The 12,023-nt window shown below is 39.9% G+C and overlaps 2 protein-coding genes across 15 annotated transcripts in view; one reads left to right on the plus strand and one right to left on the minus strand.

The window, feature by feature from the left end:
- GRIP1 (glutamate receptor interacting protein 1) overlaps positions 1-12,023 on the plus strand; it is a gene marked incomplete at both ends in the record, with an annotated part of 711,985 nt that overhangs the window by 627,420 nt on the left and 72,542 nt on the right. The gene's annotated exons all lie outside the window — the stretch shown is intronic.
- On the minus strand, positions 905-9,572 carry LOC308270295 (cleavage stimulation factor subunit 2 tau variant-like; the record flags this gene model as incomplete). The annotated part of the gene is given in 3 exon segments (XM_080706108.1): positions 905-1,644; positions 1,647-1,928; positions 9,503-9,572. Coding segments are annotated over 3 exon segments (1,092 nt in total).

The following is a 12,023-nucleotide window of genomic DNA, read 5'->3' on the forward strand; positions in this document are numbered from 1 at the left end:
CATTCAGTCAAATGGTCCTGTGACACTGATTTCTGGGAAAGACATGAGAATTACTCAAATTCAGATTTGGGATTTAAAGGCTTCTGAGAAATAGGAAGGTATTGAGATATCATTGGTTCTCATCTGAGGAGACTTAAATAACCCAGTTGATCCTAGAACTACCCCTGCCAAATCTTCATAGTCAGGAACAGGACAGAATATTGCTGGTTTCTAAAGAGTGGGATAAATGAAGCGACAGCAAACCAAGTGGATTCCTTGATTTTTCAGGTAACAGAGCTTTAAAAAAAAATAGTAATAATAAATTTTTAAAGAGAAAAAAATACTAATGCAACCTATTTAAACTTATCCTGCTTGTTCTAACATTTCAAAATAATTCCCAAGCAACTAAAATGTTTAGCCTAATACAACAATCTACTGCCTCTAAGATAGGATTTTCTATTTTGAATGGTCTACCAAAAAAATCTTACAATTCTGAAGTAAATATCTTTATTTCATTATACAACCCCCAAATCTAAAAACTATTTTAGTACTTTTAACGCTGTCACCTTTTAGTACTTATGTGCAGTTTTCACATTGTTTTACCCAATGTTTTAAAAATGTAGTAAACATATTCTACAGACTTTAATGTTGCATATTCTTTGTAATCCTATTTGGTATAATACCATTTTCAGAGCTACCTTTCTATATTTAAAGTGACTTAAAGTGAACATACCCACGCCCCTCCCCCTGCCCTCAACTAAAAATAAAAAAGGAAAATGCAAAAAGAACAAGAAATGTGATTGGGCTGTAGGAGGGAAATCTTAATCATTAAAGTGGAGATGCAGAACTCAGCTTTTTTGAACCAACGCCGTATGCTACAGATGAAACCTTAGGAGACTACAGCCAAGTACTTTTTTCAAACCTTTCAGGATGCACCAGTAGATTTTTGGATTTGTTCCTTTAAAATGAGGATACTCTGCCTTTGCTCAGGAGGAAGCATGGCAATCTGATCTGCAGTCAGCTGAAGCACCTGCATGATCAGAGCTGCTTTTTCTTGATCCTGTGGAGTTACCTGACTCTGGCCAGGGCTAAAACTGCTTGGCTGGCCTCCACCTTGCTTACTTGCCCCCGGCATACCTGCTCCTTGTATGCCCACACCTTGTATGCCCGCTCCCTGCACTCCTCCTCCTTGTATGCCTGCTCTCTGTATACCTGCCCCCTGGATGCCACCTCCAGGGTTTCCTACTCCTGAAATGTTCGGGACCTGTCTAGGTCCCTGAGGTCCACCTGCCCCTATATTAATGGTACCAGGACCCTGGATTCCACCAGCCATGGAGCCTCTGGAAGTAGGGCTGGGGCCTCTCATTTCTAATCCTCTTGCATCCATGCCTCGTGCTTCCACCCCTCTGTTTTCCATTGTACAGCTCTCCATTCCCCTCCTCTCCATTACTCGTGTCTCTAGGACCTCAGTTTCCAAAACTTGAGTCTCCATCCCTTGAGACTCTCTAATTCCTCTGGCATCTATAGGTAGACCCCTTTGGTCGATCATGGGTCCTCTGGGTTCTCCAATTAGCATCCTGGGATCTGGTAATGGCCCTCCCCTCATATCATGTGAGGAAGGACCACGGCTGTCATGACCAGAGGCATGGTGCATGGGGGGCCCTGATGGGGTGGACCCAGATAACCTCTGGGTTCTACTCCAGTAACTAAGAGCAGAGTCCCTCCACATGGGTCATTTGGAGCATCTCCTAACAGTCCTTGAGGAGGAAGGCCACCAGCAATCATGGGTCCACGAGGTATAGGAGCTCTAGGATCTGTCATCTGTACTTGTCCTCTCTCTAAGGGCACAGGGCCAACCCCCGGCATTCCAACTTGTGCCTGCAGTGCTCCTCCAGGAGTTAAGGGACCAGGTCCAGGAACTATAGTTTTGGTTTTGAATAATTGCCGCTCTAGTTGGAGTTAGATGAAATCTCAGGGTAGTTTTGATTTGCATCTCTCTGATTGCCAGTGATGTTGAGCATTTTTTCATACACTTATTAGCCATTTGAATTTTTTCTTTTGTGAAGTATATATTTAGTTGACTTGCCCGTTTTTGACTGGGCTACTTGTTTTCTTAGCTGTGAGTTTCTTGAGTTCTCTATATATTCTAAGTATTAGTGAATCTGTAGTTCATAATAATCAATAATTCATGAGACTACAACACTATCTCTTCTTTTAGTAAACTTCTGAGTCCCTCCATGGTATGGAAAGTGTCTGGGTGACCAAACGAAAAGAAAAAGTAGGGCATATGAATGTGTTTAATTCCTTTTCTTCCTCAGGCTTTAGTTTTATAATTGCTTTGGTAAAACATCTGAAAATTTCAGCCCCGCTGGACTAAAAGGACAGAAAATGAAGGGCTCTTTTTGTGTTTTGTAATAGCCACAGACTTAAGTTCCTCCATAATGCCCCAATAAAATGAAGCCAATTATCACTGTATAAAGACCAAAGGAGACACAGCAGCCACGACAAGACGTCCCTTCAAGACAAGAATGACAAAGCCACATACAGTACCTCACTACACTGTTAGATAGTGTTTACATTGGTTGTTAAAAAAGAAAGAGTTCACTGGGCATGGTGGTGCACGCTTGTAATCCCCACGCCTGGGAGGCGGAGACAGGAGGATCAGGTTTGAAGCCAGCTGCGCTGGCTTAAGAGACCCTGCTTCTAAATCAAAAAAGTATAAAAAAAAAATAGGTCTGGGAGTGTAGCCCAGAAGTAGAAGGGTTTCCAGGAACCCCAGCACCACAAAAAAAAAAAAAAAAAAAAAAAAAAAAAAAAGAGGGAGAAAGAGTTCTCAGTTGGGTATCATGGAAGGGGTTATCCAATTCAATTTTGGTAATATAAATTTAACATCAAAACTTAAACTTTATAACTGATAAACCATATGTATGTACTACAACACTAAAAAAAGGGAGGGTACTACAATTCAGAATGGATGTTAAGAATAAGAAGCCATATGTATGAGAGAGAGTCTATATTCCCCTTCCCACCCCAAAGTGGCCCTCCAAGAGAAAAGTAGAAAAATAAAATGAGATTTTAGAGACTCCAGGCCCATTTTAGGTGCTACTAAAATTGTTTATGCCTTTAATTGGGTCACCCGACCTCTTGTAATGCTTACTATGAAGCAAAAATGGTGTGCCATTATTCTGCCAACAGCTGTGGCTGCAGGGATTAAGGGGAGCACATCAGAATTTATGACTCTATTGGGGACTTACAGTAGACTTTGCAAGCCCATGTACTTCAAGACTGTTTTCATCCATTCTGCTTATTTCTCGATTTCTCCATTCCTATACAACAGGCTGCTAAGATGCTGTCTCTAGAGGTGTCGAGTGTTGAGTCTGCCAGCCACAAACAGAGACCCAGTCTTCCCTTCCACCCTCTTATTTTTACTCACTAAATACATTCTGGTGTACACTGTGCTCTAAATCCTAAGTTTTGAGCTGGGTGTGGTGGCGCACGTTTGTAATCCCCGCTCTTGGGAGGCTGAGACAGGAGGATCGCACAGGTTCGAAGCCAGCCGCGCTGGCTTAAGAGACCCTGTTTCCAAATAAAAAGTATAAAATATTTCTGGGAGTGTAGCCTGGACGTAGAAGGGCTTCAAGGTACCCCAGTGCCACCAATAAATAAATAAATAAATAAATAAATAAATAAATCCTAAGTTTTAAGCATAAATGCCCTGTCCCTAGAGATGCTTCCTGCTAGTGGGTATTCTGAAGATACTTTCTCAGCAAAAGCTTCTATCATCACTGCCAGTTTTTTTACTCTCAAATTTTACTTAGGAAAATGGTCTTTATTTGGTTACTTTATATAATAAAATTTATTCTTAATTTTTATATAAATAAAAATATAATTTATTTAAGCCGGGTGTGGTGGCACATGCTTGTAATCCTAGCATTTGGGAGGCAGGGACTGGAGGATTGTGGTTCGCGGACAGCCTCAGCTACTTAGCGAGACTCTTTGCAACTAAGTGAGACCCTGTTTCAAAAAATAAAAAGTGGCCGGGCATGGTAGCGCACACTTGTAACCCCAGCATTTGGGAGGCTGAGACAAGAGGATTGCGCAGGTTCAAAGCCAGCCTAAGGTACTTAGTGAGGCCCTTTGCAACTCAGTGAGACCCTGCTTCAAAATAAAGAATAAAAACTAGGGCTGGATGTAGCCCAGAGGTAGAATGCCCCTGGGTTCCATCCCCAATACTGGAAAAAAATACACACACACACACACACACACACACACACATATACATATATATATATATATATATATATATATATATATATATATATGTTATATAATTTATTCAATATACAGCAAAAAATAATTTTGTAGCCAGGCACCATAGAGCATGCCTGTAATCCCAGTACAGGCTCAAATACTAGGAGGATCTTATGTTTAAGCCAAGTGCATGGTAACTTAGACCCTATTTCAAAATTAAAAAATAAAAGGGCTGAGGGTGTTGGTAGACCACCCTGGAGTTTGATCTTCACTACGATATGATGATGATGATGATGATGATGATGATGATGATGATGATGATGATATTATTATTTCTTCTAAATATTTCTTCTAAAATATTTCTTCTAAAATATTTATATATTCAGTTTGTTTGCAATGTAGTCCTGTACAATCAACTGTAAAATATTTTTGTTCTTATGTAAAGTCACTTAGAATTATGCTTTATAATGGTGTTTTGTTTGTACTAAGCATCACTTCTAAAACTGCCTTTAATACCATATATGGCAATAACCCCTACACACCCCCCCCCAGTGCATACAAGAATGACTTGAATTGTAGCCAGCCATAAGCAAATGCTATTTGTGGAAGATGTGAGGGTTATGCTTTCCTGGATGGAGACGTGATACACAACATGTAACACATGCTCGTCAGCCCCTCTAGAACTACAGCTCCATTTACGCATCTAATCTCCACCATGCCAAGTTTGTGTCTCTTTGTGGAACATGCTCAGATTTTGCCAGTTGAGAAAGCAGAACTTGCTATAAAAGAATAAAAGGCCAGACTTCATTTTCATTGCTATGAAATCATAAAACTTCTTGAGGCAGTACCACAAATGCTGGCACATTACAAGGTGCTCAGTTAATGAATTAATTGAATAAGAAGTCTTTATCAGTGAACAATGTTCCACTAAGTACTATGTTCTCGGAAATAAGCCTTGATGGGAGGTGATGGATATAGGTGTGTGTGCACAGGCTTCTGCATGGACTGAGGAAGCCTTGACGTGGGAAATGACCAAGAAGGAGGAGTCAGAGTCCAGACTGCCCCCATCCTCGATGCCCTACTCCCCTCTGTCCTTAGTTTCCTCATCTAGAAAACAGTAGATATATTTCCTTCTGCATAGCACTGTTCACAAGATTAAATGAGTTCATTTGTGTAAAGTACCTAGAACATATTGTTTACCCTTAAAAAATTCTAGTGAGGATAGTGATGGTGGTTAGTTCCTTTGAACACAGAGCCTTGAGAAATACTTTAAGCATAGCTCTAGACCACAAAATCTAGTGCCACTCTAATTCCTATATGTTGGAAACTAATTCCTGTAAGTAGGAAACCCAGGGAACCTCCTCTCAATACACACAGTTTATGTAAGTAAAACTGTGGCACAGCAAGGGTGTGTTGACCTTTCTCACTGCCTTTATATAAAATTCCTCACCTTGAGAAAACTCTGAGTATTAAGAAATGGCCCCCCACCTTGGGAACCATACCATCAAAGCCTTCGTGGCTTACTCTCCAGACCTAATTGACTAAGAAATGAGCCCCTGTGATTCTGGACATGGTGAGCAGTTTTAGACTAATTTTCTTAAGTTCCTCATGAAACATTCACAGCACGTCAGAGCCACACATTACCTTTACTGATGTTATTGCTATAATATGCAGTGATTTATTATAGGAAATAAAGCGAAATGACCTAGCAGACAGATGCAGTTTAGGACTGGAAACTCCATCCCAACCCCCTCATACCTCAGCCAGTTTGAAATCACAGCCTCTGTCTGACTGGGCGTGGTGGCGCACGCTTGCAATCCCCGCACTTGGGAGTCAGAGACAGGAGGATCGCGCAGGTTCTAAGCCAGCCGCACAGGCGCTGGCTTAGGAGACCCTGTTTCCAAATAAAAATATAAAAAAATAATTAGGTCTGGGAGTGTAGCCCGGAGGTAGAAGGGCTTCCAGGAACCCCAGTACCACCAAAAAAATAAAAAGAAAAAAAAAAAAAAGAAATCACAGCCTCTGGCTTCCAGCACAGCCGGCCTGTCTCTCAAGTCAGAGAACCCTGGTTGTCTCTGTTGTGCTCAGTTCGTCAGTAAAGTCCTTTTTAACATTGGTGCTTTCCTCTGAGATTTTGGTGTGGGAGTTTGTATCTACTTTGTGCTAGGCATGACACTCTGTAGTTTGACATGGTTTCTTATTTAATCCTCAAAGAAACCCCAGGACATCTATCCCCATTTTACAGAGAGCATAGTAGAACTCAGCTTAGAAATCTTCCCAAAGACCCAGAGCTAATAAAGGGCAAAGCAGGGCTGCAAACCCATTCTGTCTGCCTTACCCTGTCTTTCCTGTCACTCTGCCACTCAGCCCTGTCGCTGTCTGATTGATGAAGCTTCCTAGATTCCACCCCAGAAAAGCAAAAGGCAGCACTTCCTGAGCACAGTTAATTTGTGTTGGCTTGCTTTTTTAGTTGTGATTGAATTGTTTGCAGGAATGAAGGCTTGCTTTATTTTGTGTGTGTGTGTATATATATATATATATATATAATCATAAAGTAGCCTTTATGACAAGTAAAACAAATCTGTCATTTTCCCTAAAAGTCTTAAGTCTATTTAGAAGAGAATGGTCCACATTTTTGCCAACTTTGCAACAAAATCTTTATTCAGTACTCCATTTCAAATCCAGTAACTTGATTTACTTGCCACATACAATGTGTATGGTTGCAGTTAAATTAAAGCTTAATGAGAGAGGCAGAGATTCTCTGGTGTAGTTTGGTTTCTTCATTAGACTCTAATCACAATGCAGACAGCCTCAGCTACTACTTAGTGAGGCCCTTTGCAACTCAGTGAGATCTTGCTTTAAAATAAAAAAATAGGGCTGGGGATATAATTCAGTAGAATGCCCCTGGGTTCCATCCCCAGTACAGGAAAAAAAAAAAAAAAAAAAAAGCCTTGACTAGCAGAGGAGGCTCCACAAATGACTGATATATAGTTTGTTCTTGGACTACTTTGTTGGTTCCCATTTAATTAGTTTCAAAATTTAGAAGAGTTCACTGTTTTTCAAATATAGAAGAGTTACTTTAAATAGAGGCTGTCGTTTTCTTCTCTCTCACCTCCCCTCATTCATTCTCTCTCTCTCTCTCTCTCTCTCTCTCTCTCTCTCTCTCTCTCTCTCTCATCGTTTTGCTAGGAGGGATTTAACTCAGAGCCTCTCACATGCTAGGTAAACTCTCTACCACTGCAGCATAGCCCCAACCCTCCAGCTCTCTGACAACTATTTGAGAGAAGAATCCATGTTTTCCCTAAGAATCAGTTTCTCAAGTGAGAGATGGCAGTGATTTAACACTTCCGAGATTAGAGGGTACCCTGAACACTTGTTTTTACTGCTTCTCCCATGCTGTCCCCCACTTTAAATGGCAGTATAAGATTTTATAAAAGGCAAAAATCCCATAGGATGTAAAGAAAAAAAATTGAATGACAGCAAATAAGGTTGACGATGAACCTGATTCCATTCCTCTACTCCCCAAAGGCTCAGGGATTGGTGGCATCAGAAACAGATAAATAAGAGCAACGGCAAAACTAGCTAGTAGGCTGAGAGTGAACTGATGCCTTAGATATCTTCCCCTGATCTGCACAGCCACGGGCCTCTCCCCTAGCCAGACAGATGCTAACGCTGTGTGCTCAGAAAAGCATGCAAGGGACAGTTCTCTGGAAGGCAAGAACAGTGAATAGCGCTCAGTGCAGCAAAACTGCTCTAAAGACCGAGGTCGTAAAAGCTTTTGAGAGGAGCCAGGGACTACCTTTCTCTTCCCATATTAAGTTCAAAGAAGCCAGGTAGTTAGGCTTAATACCCTATAAGCAGGAGAAAAGAATAAGGGCCATGTGACCCAAAGAAACAGCCTGGCCTGCACTGTAAAGACCACAGTCTGCAAGTCCCACTTTGGTGCATCAAGGTTTTAAACAACTTTTTAGAGCCATACTCTTTACTATGAGCAGACAGGTAGGAAAAAACAGACACTGGAAAAGATTCTAATATGCAAGACTATGACCCAAAACAACAAAATTTAGACAAACAGTACCTGTAGGAAAAGGAAAACTATAAAACAAGCAAAAAAGAAAAATACCCTGTTATTAACATTATTACCAACATAAATTATTGAATCCATAGGAGTGGGATAGGAATGGATGCTATAACAAAATAACATCCAGAGAGAAAAAAAAACTCTTATAAATGAAGATTATGACAGGTATAAATTTTTCAGTTAAAGTATTAGAAAATAAAGTTGAGAATAATTTCCAGAAATAAAGACAAGCTAATAAATAAATGAGTCTAGAATGAATAAGAACATTATATAGACGAGTCCACATGATACAACATTTACAGCAAGCATGGCAGAAAGAGGGAAGAAAGCATCAAAGAATTAATTTTATAAAATATCCTATAATTGATGGATATGCTTCCAAACTGATGCTCCTATAGCCCACGAGTGAAAATAGACCCATGGAAAACATGCCACTATGAGATCTGAGAATGCCAGGCAAAGAGGCAGTGCTTCTGCAGGAGGGCCAAGGGGGTAGCAGTCTTTATATAATGTGCCAGAATAACACAAACAATAATCAGAAGTCAATAAGTATTACTTTCACACCATCATAAAGTTGAAAAATCCTAAATTGGACTGTTGTTATGTTGGAATCATCCATAGCTGCCTGTGGGGAAACAGGAAATTGAGGATTGCTTTTAGAGGTAGAATTGTCTGTGACACCGACGTGCCATTTTGCAAAAGAGCTGTAGATAGACACAATGAAGATGAGTTCAGAACAAGTTTGTGATGACACATGAGAGCTCTAGCACAACAGGACAGTGACATTAGAATATCCAAGTGGAGTTGTACCTAAAATTATTTTATGAAATCTGAGTGGGAAAAAAAGAAGTACTTTAATTAGGGGGGGGGATACACTGTATTAAATCCAGATGCATTCTGCCTCCAAACTACACCCCCAGCCATATTTTATTTTTTATAATAAAAAGGGTCTTGCTAAATTGCTGAGGACCTCATAAGTTATTGTGGCTGTCCTTGAACCTGTAATCCTCCTGGTTCAGCCTCCCAAGTACGGGGAGAGCAGGGGTGTGCCACCATGCTTGGCTCGGTACTTTATATTTAATATATATAACTCACCATTTTGCATCATTATTTTCTTTCATCAGGCTCTCAGTTGTGTGTGTTTAAGTTGAGCTGTGATTGTCTTGTTTTTCTTTTTGAAAATATAATTACCTTCTGTTGCCCTTTTTATTGTTGTTAGCCACACTCTTGACCCTTTCGGTCTGCCCCACCTGCCGCCCATGACTCATTCCTATAACTGTCTAAGTTGGAATCCTGTCACTGACGAGAGAAAACTGCTCTTCCTGCCTAATGGCCTTAAGAGATTGAAGGTGCCGTCTGAGAGGAGTGGTGAAGTGAGTCCAGTGTTGCTGGACAGTAATGACAGCAACATATATGCGGTGCATCGTGTGTGCCTTGGCCCAGTTGCTTTACATATAGTTCTCCCAACGAAAACAGTCATTATTCATCATCAGCACTCTACAGATGAGAATCTAGGTACCCAAGGACTGTGTGCTGGAGCATACATAGCTAATAAACGGTGGGGCCAGGATGCTGAACAAGCCATTCTCGCTGCTACGTCCAGGCTCTCCATTACTACCCCACATGGTACCTCACTTTTTTTTTTCAGTACTGAGGATTGAACCAGAGGTATTGTATCTCTGAGCTACACCCCAGCCCTATTTTTATTCTTTATTTTGGAACAGGGTTTCACCAAGTTGTGGGGGGCCTCACTAAGTAGTTGAGGCTGGCCATGAACCCATATCCTCTTGTCTCAGCCTCCCAAGTACCGGGAAAACAAGCAGGCACCACCACGCCCAGCTTGTACCTCACTTTAAAAAGAAACCATACAGTTATATGAAATCAATTAGTTTTCAAATATTGGCAACTAATTTTTGTTTTTTGTCATACTGGGGACGGAACCCAGGGGCATTCTACCTCCAAGGTACACCCCCAGCCCTATTTTTTATTCTTTATTCTTTATTTTCAAAGAGGGTCTCACAAAGTTGCAGAAGGCCTCACTAAGTAGCTGAAGCTAGCAGAGAACCTGCAATCCTAATCCTCCTGTCTCAGCTTCCAAGTACTGGGATTATAAGCGTGCGCTACCATGCCCAGCTTTGGCAACTAATTTAATATGTTGTAGTACTACAAGCCAAGCAAAGCATACTTGGTTTATGGCTTTTAGGTAGTGGAGAAATAAAACATGGCAGTAGCATGTGCAAACCATTACTGAGTCTGAAGAACATGCACCACCACATTTATCATGCATGGTAGTGACAGACTGAAGCTCATATAGAGTCAGACTAATTTCTGTTTTGATTCCATCACCCCAATGGGCATCCACCCAATGAAACTTTCAAGTCTCCGGTGGACTTGGTTAAAGGCAAGAGAAGAATCTGGTAAAGATGCAAATGGCCACATATACTTCTATGGACCATAAGTTTCAAGTTCTCTGAAAAACACTGTTTGTCTAAGAGGTCTTTCCTCTCTTTGCAAAGATGACAGAAGTGGCTCTGATATGTTTCTTTGTTTCTATTTTATTGAATTTCACAGACCATTTTAGTGGAACATGGATTTTTATTAGAGCCAAAGGAAACACTATTATATATTGTTTACTACAGCTTGGCAGAATGCTGTGGCTATTCATTGACAAAAACTAGAAAAGTTATACTTGCTGGTAATAAGAAAGTTTATTTTTTGTGTTCTATGCCCAAAACTGTTTATAGTTTTGAATATGAGTAAAAATGATAGATACTTATATTTCTCTAAAAGAAGTATGTCAAATCATTGAATGAAAGTTTAAATAGTGAATTAATTACAGTAGAATTTATATTTTTGATAGAAGCTTAGTATAACGATTAAAAGGGGTTTCATTAACATGTACTAAGGGTTAACTTAGACAGTGGGCAAGGTATTGGTATTTGTGTTTCCTTTTGCTTTAAATGTTGTGTTGAAATATTGAACCAGCTGTTCTTGTGCGTAAACATTTTCCTGGGATTCAGATAGGATTATGGGATATGATATGGTTCTGTGATTATTATGGAGTATCAGACTTTAAGGAGTATCAGACTTTAAGGACCTTTTAATGCTTCTAAAAGGAAATAATTCCAGGCTTCTGTTGGGCAAAACATCTTTTCTCAGAGACCTTTTTTTCTACAAATATTGATATGGTTAATTTTAAGTATCAAACTCTTAAATTTTAATGTTCTAAGTCAAAATTATTCTTTGTTCTTATATGAACTATAGTTCATTACCAGAGCTTAATTCTAAGTAATCTCACATTTAATTGTTTTCATTATTATTATGTGGAAATATTCATAAATTTATAAAGCCCCAAACTACCATGCAGAGCAGTAGTGTTATCTGTAAATGTAGTCAAAATTGCTTGTACTTGTTTAGAGTACATAATATATAAAAATTTAGTTAACCAGCAACAAAATATTTAGTCCAGCCAGTAAAATAAGATGGTTATATTCCAGAACATTTCAATGCTTTCTAGGCAAGAATTTGAGAATTTGTGAGTACAATCTTAGAATTTCAAGATTTATAGTCCATCTACCAGCAGATTTCCTTCTGGAAAAATACAAAGAACTTTAAATGCATGATTGCTAGTCACTTTATCACCTGGTCCATTTGAGTAACATGGGCGTTCCCATCCACAGTGGTGTCTCCTGACTGGAAAGGAGTGGAGGAA

This window comes from Muscardinus avellanarius (genome assembly GCF_963383645.1).
Source record: "Muscardinus avellanarius genome assembly, chromosome: 11".
NCBI lineage: Eukaryota > Metazoa > Chordata > Mammalia > Rodentia > Gliridae > Muscardinus > Muscardinus avellanarius.